Consider the following 22,120-nt stretch of genomic DNA (forward strand, 5'->3'; position numbering starts at 1 on the left):
GGTGATCGGGCATGAAGAGAGATGTTGTTGAGTTTTTTAATGCTTGCTTAACTTCTTGGAAGTCAAAGGTTGAACATCAGAGTCCTTCTCGGTTAATGCAACCATTGAACATTCCAGAGTGGAAGTGGGATAGTATTTTCATGGGTTTTGTGACGGGTTTATCGAAGACTGATAAAGGCAATGATTCTATTTGGGTGATTATGGATAGGCTGACTAAGTCGGCTAATTTCTTATCGATGAAGATTAACCATCCTATTTCTAAATTGGTTGAGATGTATATTGAAGAGATTGTGATATTGCACAGAATACCTTCGAGTATTGTGTCAGATAGAGATCCAAGGCTTACGTCGAAGTTTTAGAAGAGTTTTTTTAGATGCTTTGGGTACTACAATGAGGTTGAGTTCGGCGTATCATCCGCAGACGGAGGGTCAGACCGAGAGGACTATTCAATCATTAGAGGATTTGTTGAGGGCTTGTGTGTTAGGCCGAGGAGGGTCTTGGGATAGCCATTTTCCATTGACTGAGTTTACTTACAATAATAGTTTTCATGCGAGTATCGGTATGGCACTGTATGAAGAATTGTATGGTAGGAGGTGTAGAACTCTGTTGTGTTGGTATGAATCAGGAGAGAGTGTTGTGCTTGGACCTGACATTGTGAAAGAGATGACTGGAAAGATAAGGATGATCTGTGAGAGTATGAAAGATTCTCAGAGTCGTCAGAAGAGTTATCATGACAAGAGGAGGGAAGCACTTGAGTTCCAGGTGGATGACCATGTGTTTATGAGAGTTACTTCGGTCAATGGTGTCGGTAGAGCTTTGATGTCAAGAAAGCTTATGCCACGTTTTATTGGTCCATATCAAATTTTATAGAGGATAGGCGAGGTGGCTTATCCAATTGCTTTTCTTTCGTAGCTTAAAAATCTTCATGATGTATTTCATGTATCTAAGTCGAGGAAGCATGTTCCAGATCCTTCGCATGTGATTCAAATGGATGATATACACGTGAGAGATAACTTGACTATCAAAGCATCACCAGTACGAATAGAAGGACGTGAAGTGAAACAATTGCGAGGCAAAGATATTGCCTTAGTGAATGTGCTGTGGGGTGGACTAGTAGGTGAAAGTCTGATGTAAGAGCGGGAGGACCAGATGAGAGAGTCTTATCCATTCTTGTTTCTGTCCGGTAATTTTTGAGGGAAAAAATTCTTTAAGTGGGGGAGAGTTGTAACACCCTGATAATTTGTTTTAATTATTTAAATTATTAGTTGATGTTTTGGTGTGATTTTATGAGTCAAGGTGAATTATCGAGGATATTATGTTACATGTGGTGTTTATGTTGATGTGCGTGGGATAGTGGAATTAAGGTGCTAATTAGAATAATAATATAAAATAGTTGTCATACCCAAAAAATTTATCCCCCTAAGATGTCACATTATATGATATCTCACAGACTCCATCAACTCAAAACAGATACCCAGGCAGTCACTTATTCACCAAGTACTCAGATTAGGGTTGCAACCCATGAAATTAAGGCTAAGGATCAATCAAATATGGAAATGATCCTCAACACAATCATAGAGCCCAAGATACTTCATTCATCCACATATGATCCCCAACCTCAGGGCATCAAGCCTCAATTCCCTTAGAGGCACCAAATTAGGATTTTTAGTTTAATAGGGACTGAAATTAAGGCTTTCACTTGGGGAGATCCTTAGACCTCAAAGACATGATTCAAAGAGCTCAAGCATCTTAAAGTGATTCTCACATCAATATCTAAGCCACGATGTACTTCAAATCAAATTCAACAATTCCCAATTTCATCTGATCCACAATTAGGGTTTTTGACCTAATTCTCCTAGGAAGTTGACTCTTGATCAAGGCATAATCCCATGGCTTAAATTATGACTCAACAGTCTCTAATAATCCATTGTGAGTCACTCATATCACTCATTTGGTTAAAAGAGATTGCCTCAGTTAAAATCCTGAGAATCTCAATTCATCTGAAAAAGTCAACTGTTCAATATCACCTTTGACGTTTGAGAAATTTGGTCAACTATAGACTTCTAAGTGTAGCGGTGAAATTTGTGAGACTAAAGCCATTGAATAGACTTAGCTCATTCGTTTTAAACAGAGTCGCCACCGCGCTTTATTGTTTCCAAAAGAAATGGGAGAAAGAGCGAATAAAACCCAAAGAAGTTTTTAAAATCAAAACTAATAAACTTATCAGAGATTTAGGTACAGGGTTTTTTTATGCAAGGGGAAGGTTTTAAGCACCCCTCACATCTATGGTACTCCATAGGAACCTCTTTGAAAATACTGTTATTATTGTTTGTTGTTATTTTGAAAATGCTTTTGTGTTTTTGTTTAAATAGAGTGGGGAAATGAGAAAAGAAGTTTTTTTTAAAAGTGAGCTCGATAAGATATCGCATCTTAGGCCTACATACCCCTTTAACAATAGGGAACTCAGAGCTTTTGTAGTTCCTCTTAAAAAGGAAAATTAAAGAGCCAAAGTGGCCAAAATATTTTTGGGTGGTTAGCTTTAACAATACTCAACGGTTTTTTTAAATGTTAAGCTTTAACAATACATAACAAGTTTTAAAAGGTTAAGCTTTAACAACACTTAACAAGTTTTAAATGAAAAATGACCAAGCTTTATCAATACAAGGTCAATAGACTAAGAGTAGTTTCATCGGGAAGAATTCTCCTCTTAGTACCAAGGTTTTAAAGAAGGGTTGGTTTAGCTTTAAAAATACAAAACCAAGGGTTGATTTTAAAAAGGTTGAGCTTTAACAATACAAAACCATTTTTAAAAACAAGTGCAAAGCTTTAACAATACTAAGCACAAAGTAAAGGAGATTGAAAAAAGAGATTGAGTACCTTGACAATTTTAGTCAATACCATTCTCATTCCGTTGGATTTTTCAACAACAACTTTAAGTAATCAATCAATGGATACCTCAAGTGTGTGTGTGTGTGTGTGTGTGTGTGATAACATGTGTCACAAAAGACAAACAAGTGAGTATAACAAAGAGATCAATGTAAACTCAAATGATAATGGATAAAAGATGTTTAATACCTTTGGATCATTTCATGTATGAATGAATATGATGGATGATGGATGGATATATGTATCTCATGCATGTAGGTTAGTAAACAAAGTATGTACAATGATAATAAAATGGATAACAAGTACAAAGATACAAGGATGACAATCAACAAGTATATGTACATAAACAAAGGTAAAGTGATCAAAGCAACAAGTCATATTAACATGGAGAAGCAAAGATCAAGAGTTTCAATTTATGGCTCTTTGATAAGTTGCCCCAGCATTTTTCAAACCAAATGGCATCACACGGTAACAAAACGTGCCCCAAGGCGTGATAAAAGTTGTTTTCTCCATATCTTCGGGCACCATCATGATTTGATTTTAGCCAAAAAAATCCATCCATGAATGAGAAGACATTAAACTTAGCAGTGCTATCCACCATCATATCAATATGCGGTAATGGGAAATCATCCTTCGGACTTTCTCTGTTCAAATCTCTGTAATCAACACACATTCTGACGCTGAAAAATACTCATTCAGGAAGGCCTTTTACATCTCTTCCCACGATGTGATACTGCCCGTTGGGAGAGAATAGAACCACTCTTTGGCATCTTTCGCTAGTGTAATCGGAAACATTTGCAACTTTTTCGCTTCATCTGTGTGCCCGTCAATCTTGAGAGTAGTGCTCATAGTTAGGAATATTTGCAGATGTTTGTTGGCATCTTCATTGACCTTTCCGGTGAAAGGTCTTCTCTCAAGTTGAGTGATGGTGCTCGGATGCAACAGGAAATTGGGCACATTCACCGGTTGATTTACAATTGTCAACCTACCACCCAGTGTATTTTCCCTACCGTAGTCCCCAAGAAGTCTATCCACTTGAGGTGGATCTGCAGCCATGGTTTTAGACTTTGTGTCTGAATGTTCAAAATGATCAAAAGTTACTTCCTCTTCTTCGGATTCAGAAACTGTTAATGTTGCTTTTGACGTTTCCAGTCTTTCTTGTCTGGATTCATGGAGTCTGGTACGCAATGATCTTTCTGGTTCCGCGTCAAAAAGAAATTAAGATGAGGCCTTACCTCGCATACACAGATTATACAGTTATTAGTAGTAATAAATAAAAACACAGAAAGGAAAATTTTTGTTACAGAGCAACAAAGTTTCAATTGAATTACAAATTGAACTAATAATTTGGCAGTCCACGGCAACAGCGCCAAAAACTTGAGGTTAAATAGCAAGTGTATTATTTTCACCGATGTAGTAATAAAATGGGTTAATCCTGAGTGTCGATCACGAGGACTGCTTAGGAAATATAAATTATTTTGAGGATTCAATTGAATAAAAGGACATGGGGGGTTTTGTTGATGGTTGTGAAATAACGATTAATGATAACAAATTAAAGGAAAGCGTAAAAGTGACTTTGAAACAATATGAGAAACTATGCTAGGGCAAGGTGTATGGATTGCCTTGCAACAACTGTTTATCGTTAATTACAAAATATCAGTGTACATGAACTATTATTGAATCTCCAGAGTTATCTTCCCTAATTCCTTAGCGGAAAGCCTTTTGATACCTATCTTGTATCCTAATTCCTTAGCAATTCTAGAAGTTATCAAGCACAATATAATTTATCAAGATTATCACGGTTACTATAGAGAATCTTCATTCCTAAGCAATAACAACCATAATATTATTGTGCAAACAGCGATAAGGCAGTTTGTTCGACCTAAACCTTAACCGTAAATCAAAATCTATTGGTCCGATAGATAAAGCATTAAGCATTTTGCACAATCAAATAAGCTCACACATAATGATTTCATAACATAAAGAAAATTAGGTTCATTACAATAGCAATTCAGGGACACCCCTAGCATTGGGGGATTTAGCCGCTCATAATATTCAAAGAAAGTACAATAAGGAGATTAAACATTACAAGAAAAGAGGATTGCTTTGATCTTCAATCGCGATTGCTCTTGAAGATCTATGCTCTCCGAAACCCTTGAGAGCTCTATTCTTTCTTCTGCAATTCTTTCGTACGTCAAAAAGTGTGTTTTCCCTCTCCAAAAGTAGTCTAAATAGTCACAAATCACTTAACATCTATCGCAAATACCCAAAATGCCCTTCGGGATCACAAAACATAACACTTGAGTAAAATCAGCAAAAACAGCGTACTAGCCAACACGGGCCGTGTCAGGAGACACGGTTGGTCGTGTTGGCCTCCTGGATATAGTAATTCAACTTTTCAGTCCCAGGCTTGCTGACACGGGTCGCGTCAGCTGACACGGGCACCCGTGTTAGCCCTCTGTCAATCCTCCAAAACTCCTTTTTTGATCCTTTCCTAACACGGGCCGTGTCAGGTGACACTAGCACCCATGTTAGGCTTCTGTGATGCTTAAAATTCACTTCTAAGAAACTTCAGATTCTTATTCTTCTCGCATAAATCCTTAGGGTCTTTGGCTGGACCTGGAAACATGTAGAACTACCACGGAAACGCATAAAATGCGACAAAAAGAGATAAACCACTAAAAACACTAACACGCGAACGGAAATACGAAACACAATAATAACTTGAAAAACAATAAAAGACCAGACAAAGTGTTACCGATTTTCACAGATTCATGCCGAATAGATGAAGGAACACTACTAGAAATGGCGACCGATCAGTATACATTGAACAGGACTGGCCCAGACACTGTCAGAGATGGGATAGATAATCCCAGCGTCAAGCCATTTAATGTTTTCCTTCTTGACTACTTCCTTCATGATGGGATTCAACCTTCTTTGACTCTCTATACTATTCTTGGAATTTTCTTCTAAAAGAATTATGTGCATGCAAACAGTAGAGCTGATCCCCTTTATGTCAGAAATTTGCCAAGATTTATCCCTTTTGTGTCTCTTTAAAATATCCAATAGCTGGATTTTCTGCTCTTCAGCCAAATCTATTGCTATAATCACAGGAAACTTATGTCCTATCTCCAGAAATGCATACTGAAGATGGGCACAAAGTTGCTTCAGTTCCAACTCAGGAGGAACCTCTATGGATGATGCATGTGGCTTTTGATCATCCTCTAACTCAAATACTTTCATATGTTCCTTCTTCTTAACTGATTGATTCATTGGACCATACATGATTCCTTCTGGCAATATCTCATTCACTCTTCCCAAATCTTGAGTCAAGACATCAGTGGACTTCAGCAAATTCTTGTGAATCGTTCTTTCCCAGCTGGAGATCATAGAACAATCAGGAACCTCTTCTTTCGGGTATTGTAATGCATTTAGCACGTTAAACACCACTTGTTAACCATTTACCCTCATAGTGAGTTCACATTTCTCCATATCAATCAATGTTCTTCCAGTAGCAAGGAAAGGTCTCCCCAATAGAATAGGAATGTCTTCATCAGTATCAAAGTCCATTATGATGAAGTCAGCTGGAAAAACAAATTTGTCAACCCTGACTAGAACATCTTCAATATTTCCTTGAGGATAGCAAATGCTCCTGTCTGCTAGCTGCAGAGTGATGGTTGTAGACTTGGCTGCACCTATCCCTAACTTCTTGAATATGGACAAAGGCATAAGGTTAATGCTTGCCCCCAAGTCACATAGTGCTTTTCCACGAAATGTTTCACCAATATTGCAAGGTATAGTAAAACTTCAAGGATCCTTCAACTTAGGAGGGAGCTTGCCTTGCACCAATTAACTACATTCTTGTGTAAGTGAAATAATGGCAAATTCTCCCACTCGCTTCCTTTTAGTTAGCACGTCCTTCATGAACTTGAAGTAATTTGGCATTTGTTCAATAGCTTCTATCAGAGGTATGTTGACGTGAAGTTGTTTGAGTATCTCCATGAATTTTCCAAATTGTTGTTCCTCTTTTGCTTTACTTATCCTTTGAGGAAAATGAGGTGGTGGCCTTTCTTGAACAAACTTCTTCTCACTGCCTGGATATGTCAAGATCTCAGGTTTTTTAGCACACTCAAGAGTCTTGCCACACTTAATCTCAACAGACACGTCTTTTTCTTTAGGGTTGTCCTTATCAGGCAAGACTCCACTAGCCTCGGCTTCTTTTCTTGGGGGTGTTTCACATTCTCTTCCACTTCTTTGCTTGATAACTCTGCAAGTCTTTAAATTCTTCACCCCAGATGTAGTGGGTGCTTTAGTAGAGCTAGGAAGTTCCCCCTGTGGTCTTGAACTTAAAGTTGTGTAAATTTGCCCCATTTGGTTCTCTAGGTTTCTGACACTTGCTCCTTGTGATAATAACTGATTCTTTGTCTCTTGGATGAATGATTTCAGCATGTTTTCCAGCTGATTATTTCCTTGAGCAGGCACACAAAAACCAGGAGGAACTTGCGGTGCTTGATTAGCTTGGGTAGCTTGAGGCCTTGGTTGACCTTGATTATTACTCCATGAAAAATTAGGATGATTGCGCCATCCAGGATTGTAGGTGTTACTGTAAGGGTTGTTGTACCTGTTGTTGTTGCCCACATAATTGGCAAAAACTGGATTTGTTGTACACTCTTCAAACAAATGTGCCCCTCCCCAGTAGACATTGGAAACTTCTGAAGCATTAGTAACTACCTTCACTGGTTCAGGTTTTGGCGTGTCAGGAGCCATCAAATTCTTCATCATTTGGTGAGTTTGTGCCACTTGTACAGCAAGGGCAGTAGTCTCGGTGACTTCATGAACTCCAACATGTCTCTTTTGAGTTGTGCTCACATTGGCTCGTGAAACAGGCCATTGATAAGTATTAGCAATAATAATTTCAATCAAATGATATCATTCTTCGTAGGATTTGGATAATAGCGCTCCTCCACTAGATGCATCAAGCATGTTCCTTGAAGAAGCAATTATCCCATTGTAGAATGTTTCGAGTTGAATGTAAATAGGTATGCCATGATGAGGGCATTGCCTAAGTAACTCTTTAAATCTTTCCCAAGCATCAAAAAGTGACTCGTCATCTCCTTGCCTAAATGAGGTAATTTCATTTCTCATCTTTGCATTCTTGGAAGGAGGAAACTACTTAGCTAAGAACTTCTCAGCCAAGTTATTCCATGTGGCAATGGAATTTGACACTAAGGAATTTGACCAACTTTTGGCCCTATCCCTTAGAGAATAAGGAAAACGTCTGAGCCTCAAGGTGTCATTAGTCACATCTCGAATCTTGAAGTTACTAGCTACATCCTGAAATTGCCTCAGGTGCATATGAGGGTCTTCATTAGGGGATCCAGAATATTATCCACTAGTCTGCAGCATTTGGAACATCATTGGTTTGAATTCAAATTGAGTTGCGGTTATCTTTGGCAAGACAATGCCAGAATTCATTGATGTAGGGTCAAAAACAACACAATCTCTGATGTTCCTTGCCCTGTTATTGGCAATACCAATAATGTCATTGTTTTCTGCCATTACTGGGATCTGTTCCTCCTTGTCTGAATCTTCTTGTGCAAGTAGAGGTGGATATGGTGGATCAATATTTGCCAGATTAACTTCTATAGGATCGTCTAGAATATGTCTAGCACGTCTTTGTATTCTTAACGCCCTGAATGTTCTTTCAGGTTCAGGAAATCCACTGTGAATAGGGCATGACGATCGGGGCAAGCAATAGCTTACACCTGTAGTGACACCAAACTACACCAGAATGTCAAAAACACAAATGCTAAAAATTAAAACAAATAGAATTAAATACAAAATCAAAAATGTAGAAACAACTCCCCATCAACGGCACCAAAAACTTGTTTGCTTCTCAAAGTTGTCCATGCAAGTATACATGTTTTGATTGCAGCAAGTAATAAATATAAGAGTATCGTACCCCCAGGGAGTGTACTACTTAGATATTGGTTTGTATTAAAACTATTCTTTCACTTTAAGCATAAGTAGAGAAAAATAACAATAGATGATGGTGCTAGACCCAGATTAGCTTGTAATACGTAAATAAGGTAAAGAAAATAAAATGTTGTGAAAGTGATGAGATGAATAGAGTTGAGTAATGATCTGTTAACATATTAAGGTGTGTTTATGGGTTAAAGATGTATGCATTCGTGACATGCAAGGTCAGAAGGATCTAAAGAGTGTATCTCTACACAAATATGCAGCATACATACGAGGGCACGAAAAACAAATCTATAAGATTCAATTGTAACCCTAATACATGACTATTAAAAGTTCTGATCTTCTTTAATGATTGTAGTTTCTTATATCTAAGAAACTAATTCAAGTAAATGAAGGATAGAAAAACACTTAGAAAGGGGGGGGGGGTTGAATAAGTGTAGCTTTAAAACTTGTAAGATAAAAACAATTTGCACAATAATTTTTATCCTGGTTCGTTGTTAACTAAACTACTCCAGTCCACCCCCTTGGAGTGATTTACCTCACCTGAGGATTTACTCCACTAATCACACAAGATTACAATGGTTTTCCACTTAGACAACTTCTAAGTCTTCTAGAGTATACTGATCACAACCTGATCACTCTAGGAACAATCTGCGTAGATACCCTCTAAGACTTTCTAGAGTATACTGATCAACAACCTGATCACTCTAGTTCTTACAACTTAATGTAAACAAATTCGTTTAAGAGTTACAATGCTTCTTATAAAGCTATTATCACAACTGTGATTTTCTCTTAAGTTTAAGCTTAATCTCACTAATATATTACAACAGCAATGTAGTGAGTTTGATGAAGTTTGAGAGCTTTTGATTTGAACAGCGTTTCAGTGTTTCAGCGTTTTTTTCATAAAAGTATTTTTTTTCAGCTTTTCATCAGAACTTCAATATATAGGCGTTTGAGAAGATGACCGTTGGGAGCATTTAATGCTTTGCGTAATCCGTATAGCATTGCATTTAATGTTTCACTCTTTTGCCAACTACCTCGAGCCTTTCTTTCGCTGTGTCTACTGACGTTGCCTTTAATAGCTTTCAACGTTCCTTTTGTCAGTCAGCGTAGCCTGCCATCTTGTACTTGCTTCTGATCTGATGTTTGTGTAAACAACGTTTGAATATCATCAGAGTCAAACATCTTGGTGCAGAGCATCTTCTTGTCTTCTGACCTTGAAGTGCTTCTTAGCGTGATACCATGAGAACTTCAGTGCTTCTGCTTCTGATCTCAAGTCCTTCTGATGCTTCCATAGACCATGTTCTGATTCTGCTTGACCATCTTCTGATGTCTTGCCAGACCATGTTCTGATGTTGCATGTTGAACCTTCTGAGTCAGTGCTTCTTGCGCTGATTTTGTGCATACTCTTTATATAATTCCTGAAATGGAAATTGCATAGTATTAGAGTACCACATTATCTCATACAAAATTCATATACATTGTTATCATCAAAACTAAGAATATTGATCAGAACAAATCTTGTTCTAACAATCTCCCCCTTTTTGATGATGACAAAAACATATATAAATGATATGAATTTGCAATCAGAATATCAGACGGCTAAAGACAATTACACAGCTATAGCATAAGCATATAAACATAGTGTGTGAATATGTCTCCCCCTGAGATTAACAATCTCCCCCTGAGATAAATAATCTCCCCCTGAAATAAATACTGGAAGAAATTTATAAATAAAGGACTTCCCTGAGTATTTTCCCTTTCAGTTGAGACGATCACATATGCTTAGATCTTCAGAATATTCATAGCTTCTTCTTCTTGCTTCCATAGGACAGCTTCAGAGCTTGAATTTCTTCTTGAATCATTGCATGCTAGATTGAATCAGAACATTATTGAATGTACCAGAGCATCATCAGAGCATCTCTACATCCTGAAATGTTACAGAACAAACTACACGACAAAAGTCAGAGCATGAATGAATCAGAACATAATATACGTATCAGAACATATAATATGTATCAGAGCATATTTAGAACTAAAACATGCATCAGAACATATAAGGAATAAGAATGAGTTAGAGCATATTCTATCATCAGAATATCATAACATTCTTCCTTCTTGCTTCTGATCTTGAAGCTTTACAGCACTCAGCTTGCTTCGAATTTCCATGAGCTTGATTTCATACAGAATTGCTTTTCCCATGTCTTTGCTTCTCATGTTGAGGTTTTAAGAAAATCTTCACTTCCTGCAAAACACTCAAAGACATAGAACTTGCACATTCTGTTAGAAATATGGAGACTTTCTCCTAGCAACTGATAATATAAATCAGATCATTTATCACATTTTCTCCCCCTTTTTGTCATAACATCAAAAACGCAAAAGATTCAGATGAAAAACAAAACAATATGAGAGAAAGAAGGATAATTTTTATTGAATTCAAAAGGAGAATTATCAGAAGATACAAAGCAGATGCATAGAAGACAGATGCAAGAAACAAAGAAAAACAACTAAGACACAAAGGACTAAGACGACCCTAGCTTAGACATAATCTTGGCCAGCATGTCATGAATCCCATTATTGCTCTCAGTCTGCCTTTCCATGAAAGAGCGGAACTCAGCATTGATAGTATCTTGCGCGTCCATGCGAGAAGTTAGCTCAGCTTGGTTCTTCTGAATAACCTCTAGAGTCTTCACCAGAAGAGAGGGTTCACCAGAAGAAGCTTCACAACTTCTGTCCAGAGGGACAGCATTCTGAACTGCAGCTTCCATTGTTAGATCATCAACTTGATTTTCCTCAACAGGAATAGTCCCAGCAGGATGATCTTAAGCATCAGCTTCTTCCATAGAAGCATCTCCTTCATATTTTGCAGCAGGAAGATCAGAATCTCCATTCTCAAGAGCCTGAAGAATGGCAGCAAGATTCCATGGTGCAGAAGGACCTTCAACTTCTAGAGGATCAACAACTTCTGGAATGACCAAATTGGGGTCTTCCTCAGAAGGATTTTCCCTCAGAAAGCCAAATAGTGACTTGAAGTCTCCAGTCAGAACTGGATACTTAGGTCTCCAGACCACAATATCTCTGCAAGGATTATCCAGCAGCTCATCAACAAACATCTTCTCCTCAAGAACTCTCCTATTTCTGATAGGATGAAAATATTTTCCATCATCAACTTCAAGAAGATATCCAGCATAACCAGGTGCAGCAGCCACTAGCCTCTTCTGAACAGCCATAGCTTTAACTTGAAAATCTTGGCGAAAGCTTCTCCAAAGGTTTCTAGTTGAAACATCATCAAGATCATTGAATAAGGCATCTCTCAAGAGATCCAGCCTACTAACAACTTCATTTCTGAACAACTACAGGTAGATATGAGGTTCAGGTTCAGGATGGTTGAAGGTGAATTTGTAGTCAGGGTAGAGGAGGCAGTATGGGTTGGATTTTCTGGTAGGTAAGGGATGGCATATAGAAGGTGGAATTGTTGTGGTTGAAGAAGATGGAATATCTGCGGAGATGGTTGATGAAAATGGTATATCAGTGGGGAGGGTTGATGAGGATGGGATATCAGAAGGAGTTGGGAGATAGATATTTAGTGGAGTAGGGTTCAAGACAGGTGTAGAAAGAGATGGTTGAGGAGGATTTGGAATGGTGAAGGTGTTGTGAGGTTCAGAAGGAGGAGGTTGGATAGAAGATTGAGGTTCAGAAGGAGGTGGTTGGTATACTTGCCTGGGAAAATTTGTAGTTCTCACAGTACGGAAAGATTCCCTGATGCGCTGGTCTTGAAATTCCTTGGAATTTACTTTGACAGGATCAAAGGTGACCTTTTGCTTCTTGGCTTTCTTGACCTCTTCTTCTTGAGCCTTTATTTTTAGCCGTGCTTCTTTCTTCTTCTGATCCTTCTTCTGAAGGTCAGTCAGAGAGGGAAGCACTCTTCCACGAATCCACGCAGGATCAACAGAAGATTAAGTTCTTACAGAAGCTTCCAAATAGTGCTTTACAGCCTTGTGAAGTTCTGCTTGGAATAAGGTGGCAAAGCCTTCAACCGGAATTCTTCTGGTCAGAATATCTCGGGAGATTGCAGGAGCAGAAGTTACCTTCGTGATAAGTTCCAATCTTAGCAGATCAAAAGCATTGATGGCATGCCCTTGAATGGCTCCAAAGAATTTTGACGTTCCAATAGCCCTTAGAGAGTCCATCAAATCACTTTCTATCAGAATGTCTGAGATCATTCTGGCGAAAGGAATAGTATGTCTTTGAAGATGAGGATACTTCTCACGTTCTTCATCTCTGGACTCTTCAATAGCCATTTTCAGATTTTGAAACAGAATGTTGGAGATGTTCAGTTCAATTCTTCTTCCAATGCAGAAGAGAGTGTATTTGTGATCAGGACTAATGTACATGGATGATAATGATCTTCTTCTATGATAAAGATATCCCAGAATGATTTCAGCCCAGACTTGATAGAACGCCCTCAATGTACCGGTTTGGTGAGATTGAATACCAGTAGCATAAGATATTTGTCCTTCAACTTGTGGCCAACTAACTCTGGCAGGAAGTGGACCAGTACATCCTTCTTCATCATCCAGGTTGTACAGCTTCCTTATCAACTTCTCCGTGATCACAACTTCATGCCCTAACACGAAGGAGATGATTGCAGTTGGAGTAACCGTTGCAGGAGCCCAGAAATCTTTCACAAGAGCCGGATAAATTGGTCCAACCAATCTATCAAGGTAGTTTGACCATCCTTGTGCCAATGTCTTTGCTTCAGGTCTGAAACCATGTGCTCTCAGATTTTCAAAGTCCACTGAAGATTCACATAGAACTTCCATTTCTGAAGCAGGAATGGAACAGGTGTTCAATGGAGCAAAACCACGCTTGCTGAAAACCAGTTGAGTGGAAGACATTTCTACTTGATTTGAAGAGCTTGATGAAGGATTCATGGTGAAATGCAAAAAGAGAGGGACGAATGAGGAGAGAGAGTGAAAAGGATGAAATGAAGATGAAGAGGAGTATATAAAAGGTTTGAAAAAAAATGCAATATTGTTTTAAGTGAAATGATTTCAGAAAAACATCACATCAATTTGCATTTAATGAGATATGACGTTAGGAGAGATAAAGTGACAAAATGAAATGATTTGCACAGTTACCTAGGGCGGCGTCTCCTCAACTGCACGCATGCTTGTCCATAAATAGTAAACACGTGTTCATTTTCTGGAAAAACTGGTGACAGCTGTTTTACTTTAAAGGAGATTCTGAATCAACTTAGATAATGAAACGTTAGTAATAACAGAATCAGAACTTCTAATATACACATAATCCCAACACATTTCAGAATTTAACCATACATAAGATCTTCTCATCTTCTCATTCTGGGCATAAATCCATACTGATATTCTTCAGAATGAACTTAAACCTATCTTCAGCAAGGGGTTTCGTAAAGATATCATCCCATTGATGGTCTGTATCCACAAAGTTTAAAGAGAGAACACCCTTCTGAACATAGTCCCTAATGAAATGATGTTTAATCTCAATATGCTTAGCTTTGGAATGTAACATAGGATTCTTAGATAAACATATGGCAGAAGTATTATCACAGAAGATAGGAATGTTACTCTCATATATTTGATAATCTTCTAGCTGACTCTTCATCCAGAGCATTTGTGTGCTACAACCAGCAGCAGCAACATATTCTGCTTCTGTTGTTGAGAGGGCAATGGTAGCTTGCTTCTTGCTGTACCAGGAGATCAGGTGACTTCCTAGAAATTGACAACTTCCAGAAGTACTCTTCCTTTCAATTCTGTCTCCAACATAGTCAGCATCACAAAATCCTACTAAGTTGTATTCTTTAGATCTTCTGTAGACTAAACCAACATTAGTAGTACCTTTCAGATACCTCAGAATTCTCTTAATAGCAGTTAAGTGAGATTCTCTAGGATCTGATTGGAATCTAGCGCACAAACAAACACTGAATAAAATATCAGGTCTAGAAGCAGTTAAATATAGAAGAGATCCAATCATACCTCTGTACAACTTCTGATCAACCTTCTTACTTACCTCATCCTTACCTAGAACACACGTTGGATGCATAGGAGTTTTTGCTTCTTTGCTTTCAGAAAGATTAAACTTCTTCAGAAGTTCTTTCACATACTTGGTTTGATGAACAGAGGTTCCTTCTGATGTTTGATTAATTTGAATCCCAAGAAAGTACTTGAGTTCTCCCATCATGCTCATTTCAAACTCAGCCTGCATAGACTTAGCAAACTCCTTTCCAAGTGTAGCATTAGATGTTCCAAAGATAATATCATCAACGTAAATTTGACAAATTAAAATGTCCTTCTTAGATGTTTTACAGAAGAGAGTCGTATCCACTTGTCCTCTAGTGAAACCATTGTCCAGAAGAAAAGAACTTAATCTTTCGTACCAAGCTCTAGGAGCTTGCTTCAATCCATACAATGATTTCTTAAGTTTGAAAACATGTTCTAGAGACTTAGAGTCTTCAAAACCAGGAGGTTGGTGGACATAGACTTCCTCATCTATATAACCATTTAAGAAGGCACTCTTAACATCCATCTGATACAGAGTGATGTTATGCAGAGTGGCAAAAGAAATTAATAAGCGAATAGATTCTAACCTGGCCACTGGTGCAAAGGTTTCTGTATAGTCAATCCCTTCTAGCTGACTATTTCCCTGAGCCACCAGTCTGGCTTTGTTTCTTACCACTTCTCCCTTCTCACTAAGCTTGTTTCTGAAAACCCACTTTGTACCAATGATGTTGAATCCTTTTGGTTTAGGAACCAAATCCCATACATCATTCCTTGTAAACTGATTAAGTTCTTCTTGCATGGCAATTATACAGTCTGGATCTTCTAGAGCTTGATCAACAGAAGTTGGCTTGATCAAAGAGACAAGGCCTAATTGACATTCTGCATAGTTCTTAAGGAATGCTCTTGTTCTGATAGGGTCATCCTTCTTTCCAAGAATCACATCTTCTGAGTGAGCTGAGGTGAGTGTAATACGGTGAACTGACTTTATCGAAATGTGCGGTAAAGCAAGAGTCGCCACCGACTTTTATTTTATCCAAACAAGTTAGAAAGGCTAAAAGAAACAGGAAAAACCTTTTAAATAAAATAGGGTTCGGGGGGTAATTATGCAAAGGGAAGGTGTAAGGCACCCTTTGCATCCATGGTTTTCCATGGGCTCTTAATTGCTTTGCTCTTTGTTTGAAAAGAAATGTAGAAGAAAAAGAATAGGGACTTTAGCTCGTAAATGAGCGTAGCCCTTTTGAAGGATTATGAGAAAGAATATAAAAATTTTAGAGCAAGGCAAAGCAATTAGGGGCAATTACCTTAAACTTAGATGATAGGTTTCTTTTAGCCTTTCAGGATGAAAGGGTTTATCCATGCCATGAGAGGGCAGGAAGCCTTTCGTTTGGATGTAAACGGGTCATCGCATTATCGTTCGCCATAAGACTGACCCATGCTATAGAGAGACAGGTAGTCTAAGGGGAAGGATCAGAATATCCTTTTTCGTAGGCAACCAGAGGATACCTCAGCCTTTTCGTAGGCAACTTCCGAGGGTCGAGATCATGTATATCGAAGGCAACATCATTAGGGACCATGATCTTAATCGAGGCAACATGGCTGAGGTATCCTCGTATTCGAGGGACTGTCTATTCTGCAAAAAAACACAAGGCAACAAGGCAACAGGCAACAGGCAATAGGCAACAGAGAGGTTTACCTAAAAGTGTGCGTGTGTGCACCAATCATGTGATTATATTCAGAAAATTATCTTATAATTAATTATCTAAATTCATTAGAGGCTTGCACTCCCTAGGATTACTAACCACGCATTTTAATATAAACAGTAGTAATGGGGAAGGGAAATTGAAACCAGCGGAGGAGAGGGGAATTGAAACCAGCGGGATAACACAAATGGGTTTGAAACAAGTAATAATATAATTGAGATTAGGGTTTAGGGTTACCGATACTCGACGCTTTGGCAATTGACAAACCCTGAAAAGGCGGGAAAAATGGCAAACCAAAAAAATAGGGTGAGTGCATTATCGGTTCGGAGGCGACCATTGCTAACCCTAAAAATAAAAAGATAAAGAAATTCAAAATAAATAACATATAAGTACTTAGCTTTGAATTTGATCTGACATGGTTGGCGGTCGGAGGAAGCCTCAGGGTTAACCCTGAAAAATGGCAAGGGCAAAGGCAAAGAAAGGAGGGGGTGAGTGTATCAACAGTTCAAAAAAGGCATAAAGGGTAAACCCTAGAATCAGAAGGAAACAAAATAGACTTAAAAATTAAATTGAATACTCAGCTTCGTATTTGAAGTGGCGCGTAGTCGGAGTGTATTTGAAGAGTCAACCCTGAAAAGGTGCAGAAAAAGAAATATAGATATTTTTTAGTGTATGGAACGATCGTTGAAAACCCTGATTAGGGTATAAATTGAAAAGAAAAAGAAAACAATTTAATTAATTATTGGTCTGAAGACCTAATTAATTAAATCGGGTCGAGAAAATAAAATCGAACACGAAATATATTTTTAAGAATAAAAACAAACCAAATATGAATTTTTGAAATAATATACCTAATTAAATATATATAAATAAAAGAAACTAAATGAATATAATAATAAAAATAAATATTCATAATTTTAAATATTATATATAAATATAATGTAATAAGTAAATAAGAATAATAGAAAATAATATGTAAATAATAATTTGAATAAAAAAAATAAATAAATTATTTAATTATGAAAAAAAAGGTTATGAAAATAAAACATAATAGTTTTATTATTATTAAGAAAATAAAGGGATTTAAAATGATGTGTATATATATATATATATATATATATATATATATATATTAATATAAATAAATAAAAGAGTTTGTGCAATTAAAAATAAAAAAAATTAGAAACTTATCCGGTCAATCCTGTGTTGCGCATGCGTGGAAGATCATGGTGCACCTGCGCTTTTAAACGCGTTGGATGAGATAAGGCAAAGATCTGACGGCTGTAGAATGATAGCACATGGTATGATGGTACATCATAAAGCGCCGGATCCCAGGGACATTCCAAGCACGCGCGCGCCAAAACTGGTTCAAACCAACCAATCGGACGATGACAGCTCATCGTCTTCTCCATTCCAAACCTGCAATTCACCTTTTACACCGCTTCTGCAGACGCGCTATAATTGGTCCTGGTTTTCTACACCTGCGAAAATCATAGAATACCCAAAACGAATCAAAAATTTGGCGCGACCACATCGTTACGATCGTCCAAACACGACGAATCTCATAGCAACCACAATCGGCCCTGATTTTGCTTAGAACGAAAACCCCCAATTTAAAGTTTAAAACCCTAACATGGCGTATCGCTCATAACAGCATAATAATGTCCATAATTTTCCAGAATCGATCAACACATCAAGCCAAACAAGAATACGCAATTAAAATTGAATTATGATGCATGCTTTAGAGAGATCGAAAGAATTTAGAAGAGTACATACTGAGGCTTATTAGCAACGATTCTGAGGGTTCTGATCGTGTGTAAGGACTTGGTTAGCTTCAACAATCCTCCAGGAACGTGTTGCAATGCATGGAACTCTTTGAAACCTCCTCTAATCTTAAAGTCGATCTTGAAAATTTCTCCTCTATTTGCACTCGGTTTTGAGGTTCTTGAGGGCAGAATTTCCAACCCTTGTGCTATGGTCTTGATCAGTATATATAGAGGAATGATTAGGGTTGTTAAACTCAATCAAATCTTCTTGAATCAATCAAGTGGAATTTGATTTCAATAAGATTTTTAAGTTTCTAATTTTGTTCTTGATTGATCCTCAAACTATGGGAACAAAATTTGTATGTTTTAATGAGGATATTTGATTGATATTTGGCTTAGAATCCAAGCAAAATCATATCTTTATTTGATTTATTATTTTATATAATTAAATCATGATTTAAATGTATAAAATCATAAAATAATTAATAAAAATAATATAAATTTGAAAGATATGTTTTTTAGGGCGTGGATGGGCTAAGGATGAGGATTGGATGAAAAGAATGTGGGCTCATTTGAATATATTTGGGATTTTGGGCCTTTTTCCTTCATGCATACCCTTAAAATTTAATGAACTTGTACACCTTGCCATTTCCTCATACTTCAATATTTTTTCAAGTTCTTGGACTTTTTAGAAACCTAAGAGAGTCCTCTAACCAGTGTTTTTGGTCCCATGTCAAAATCATTTTCCATGCTTCTTGTGTGTCCTTTTGAAAAAGATGCCTTTTTGTTGACTTTTGAAAAGGACCTATAATGTTTTGGTCCATATCTCTCAATTGAAGCATTTCTAGACTTGGCATGTGAGAGACAAAGTTTTATAGAATCAAACTTCCTTCAAAATGAGCTTTGAATGGAAAATTTCTGATGTTCCATGTGAGAGTTATGGCTGGTCAAAGTTTAGTTGACTTTTCCTATAAAAACCCTAATTTAGAAACCTTTTGATTTGTTGATTCTTGATCTTTTCTTGATGAACCATGATCAATTCTTAATCAAATGGTGAATGATACTTCAATATGAGGATCTTGACGAAAAATCAGGAGTTTTGACTTTACTTTGACTACAGTTGACTTTTAGGTTAACTTAGTCGACTGTTGACTTTCTGAGCAATTGAGTGACCAATCCTTTGAGAGGAGGCTTGATACTTGTCATAGAGGTAATGTGAAGTATATTGAGCCATATGAAATGCCTTAGAGCCATTGATTCACTGATTTTCCTTTGAGCAGACCAAACCCTAGTTTTAGAGCCTTGTATAGGAGAGTATGTCTTGAAGCTTTGTGTTTTGATTTGAATTTGAATAGGAGAAAATGTATGGGCAAATTTTGGGGTATGACAGTGAGTCTAGAAGATCTTCTGACTGTTGGCTCTTCAGAAATTCTGAGATTCTCTAAAGATGCAGCAACTTGATCTTCTGATTCTTTGCTTCTGAGATTTTCAGCTTCTGAAACTTTTCTTCTTGGTTCTACAGCTTCTGATTTATCAATATCTATATCTGTAAAATTCTCAAACTGCTTTGGTTTTTCAAGACCAAGCTTATCATCAAATCTGATATTGATTGATTCTTCTACAACCAATGTTTCAGTATTGTATACTCTGTAGCCTTTAGAGCGTTCAGAATATCCAAGAAGGAAACATTTTTGTGCCTTCGAATCAAACTTACCAAGATGATCTTTAGTATTCAGAATAAAACAGACGCATCCAAAAGGATGAAAATGTGAAATGTTGGGTTTTCTGTTCTTCCACAATTCATAAGGAGTCTTAATTAGAATAGGTCTTATAGAGATTCTATTCTGAATATAGCATGCAGTGTTTATTGCTTCTGCCCAGAAGTGCTTAGCCATATTGGTTTCATTTATCATGGTTCTGGCCATTTTTTGTAGACTCCTATTCTTTCGCTCTACAACTCCATTTTGCTGTGGAGTTCTAGGACAAGAGAAATCATGGGCAATACCATTTTCTTTGAAGAACTCCTCAAAGAATCTGTTCTCAAATTCACCACCATGATCACTTCCAACCTTTATGATTTTGCACTCCTTCTCAGATTGAATCTGAATGCAGAATTCAAAGAACACTGAATGAGACTCATCCTTGTGTTTTAAGAACTTTACCCATGTCCAGCGGCTATAATCATCTACGATGACTAATCCATATTTCTTCCCTCTGACAGATGCTGTTTTGACTGGTCCAAACAGATCAATGTGCAGAAGTTCTAACGGCCTTGAGGAAGAGACAACATTCTTAGATTTGAATGCAGGTTTGGAGAACTTGCCCTTCTGACATGCTTCACAAAGAGCATCTGATTTGTATTTCAGATTTGGGAGTCCTCTGACCAGATTTTGTTTGTTAATCTGAGAAATCTTTCTCAAACTAGCATGTCCTAATCTTCTGTGCCAGACCCATTGCTCTTCAGAAACAGACATAAGGCAAGTCACCTTCTACTTCTCAAGATCTGAAAGATCAATATTATAAATGTTGTTCTTTCTCTTGCCTATAAATAGGATTGAGCCATCCTTCTGACTTACAGCCTTGCAAGACTTTTGATTGAAGATTATGTCATAACCATTGTCACTTAATTGACTTATGGACAATAAGTTATGCGCTAATCCTTCTACAAGAAGTACATTAGTTATGGAAGGAGAGTTACCAATACTTATGGTTCCAGAGCCAATAATCTTGCCCTTCTGATCTCCTCCAAACTTGACTTCTCCACCAGATTTAAGCACCAGGTCTTGGAACATAGACCTTCTTCCCGTCATGTGTCGCGAGCACCCAGAGTCCAGGTACCATGACATTTTGTGCTTTGTCTTCTTTGCTGCTAAGGATATCTGCAACAGAAATTATCTTCTCCTTAGGTACCCACAGTTTCTTGGGTCCTTTCTTGTTAGTTTTCCTCAAGTTCTGATTGAACTTGGATTTAGCATGATAAGTAACAAGAGGAACAGCATGATATTCTTTAGGTTTGGCAGCATGATATTTTTTAGGTTGTGTCACATGCTTCTTGGTGTGTGTAGTGTTAAAGCTTTTGGCATGTGAATTGAGCCTAATATCATGTGAGTGGCCATATTTGAACTGATCATACAATGGCTTGTATGTGATTTTCAAATCATCTACAGGTTCAAATTTTTGTGGGATATCACCCTCATAGCCAACGCCAATCCTTTTGTTTCTAGAAACACCATATATCATGAAAGCAATATAACTTCTGCCAATACTTCTAGATAGGAACTTTCTGAAGCTCGATTCATATTCTTTCAGAATATGATTGAGACTAGGAATGGATTTTTCTGATTCAGAAGGGGATCCAATATCTTTGGATAATTTTAAAACTTTTTCCTTCAGTTCAAAATTTTCCACTTCCAGCTTCTTAGTTTCAAATTCAAATAGCTTTTTCAGCTTTTTGTATTTGATACTAAGATGAGCCTTGAGTTCCAGAAGTTCAGTTAAACTGGAAACTAACTCTTCTCTAGATAGTTCAGAAAATACCTCTTTAGAATCTGATTCTGATGTAGATTCTGATCCATCATCCATTGTGGCCATCAGTGCAAAGTTTGCTTGCTCGCCTTCAGAGTCTGATTCTGATTCAGAATCATCCCATGTTGCCATAAGACCTTTCTTCTTATGAAACTTCTTCTTGGGATTCTCCTTCTGAAGTTTTGAACATTCATTCTTAAAGTGTCCAGGCTCATTGCATTCA

At 37.5% G+C, this 22,120-nt stretch overlaps 1 protein-coding gene and 1 non-coding gene across 2 annotated transcripts; both read left to right on the top strand.

Moving 5' to 3' along the window:
* The first annotated feature begins 561 nt into the window (after nucleotides 1-561).
* On the top strand, nucleotides 562-1,134 carry LOC131634364 (uncharacterized). Its single transcript, XM_058905019.1, has 2 exons — nucleotides 562-795; nucleotides 913-1,134. The coding sequence occupies exons 1-2, from the start codon at nucleotides 562-564 to the stop codon at nucleotides 1,132-1,134; spliced, it is 456 nt and encodes a 151-aa protein (XP_058761002.1).
* Nucleotides 1,135-7,927: 6,793 nt separating this feature from the next.
* LOC131634377 (small nucleolar RNA R71) lies at nucleotides 7,928-8,034 on the top strand. The gene has a single exon (XR_009293531.1). It is a non-coding gene; the product is annotated as a small nucleolar RNA R71 (small nucleolar RNA).
* The last annotated feature ends 14,086 nt before the right edge of the window (nucleotides 8,035-22,120 follow it).

This window comes from Vicia villosa, unplaced genomic scaffold, assembly GCF_029867415.1.
Source record: "Vicia villosa cultivar HV-30 ecotype Madison, WI unplaced genomic scaffold, Vvil1.0 ctg.001284F_1_1, whole genome shotgun sequence".
Lineage (NCBI taxonomy): Eukaryota > Viridiplantae > Streptophyta > Magnoliopsida > Fabales > Fabaceae > Vicia > Vicia villosa.

Coding starts and splice junctions, on each gene's coding strand:
- LOC131634364 (XM_058905019.1), top strand. CDS start 562: ATGGCACTGTATGAAGAATTGTATGGTAGGAGGTGTAGAACTCTGTTG. Junction 796..912: donor TGTTTATGAGAGTTACTTCG/GTCAATGGTGTC, acceptor TTTCTTTCGTAG/CTTAAAAATCTTCATGATGT.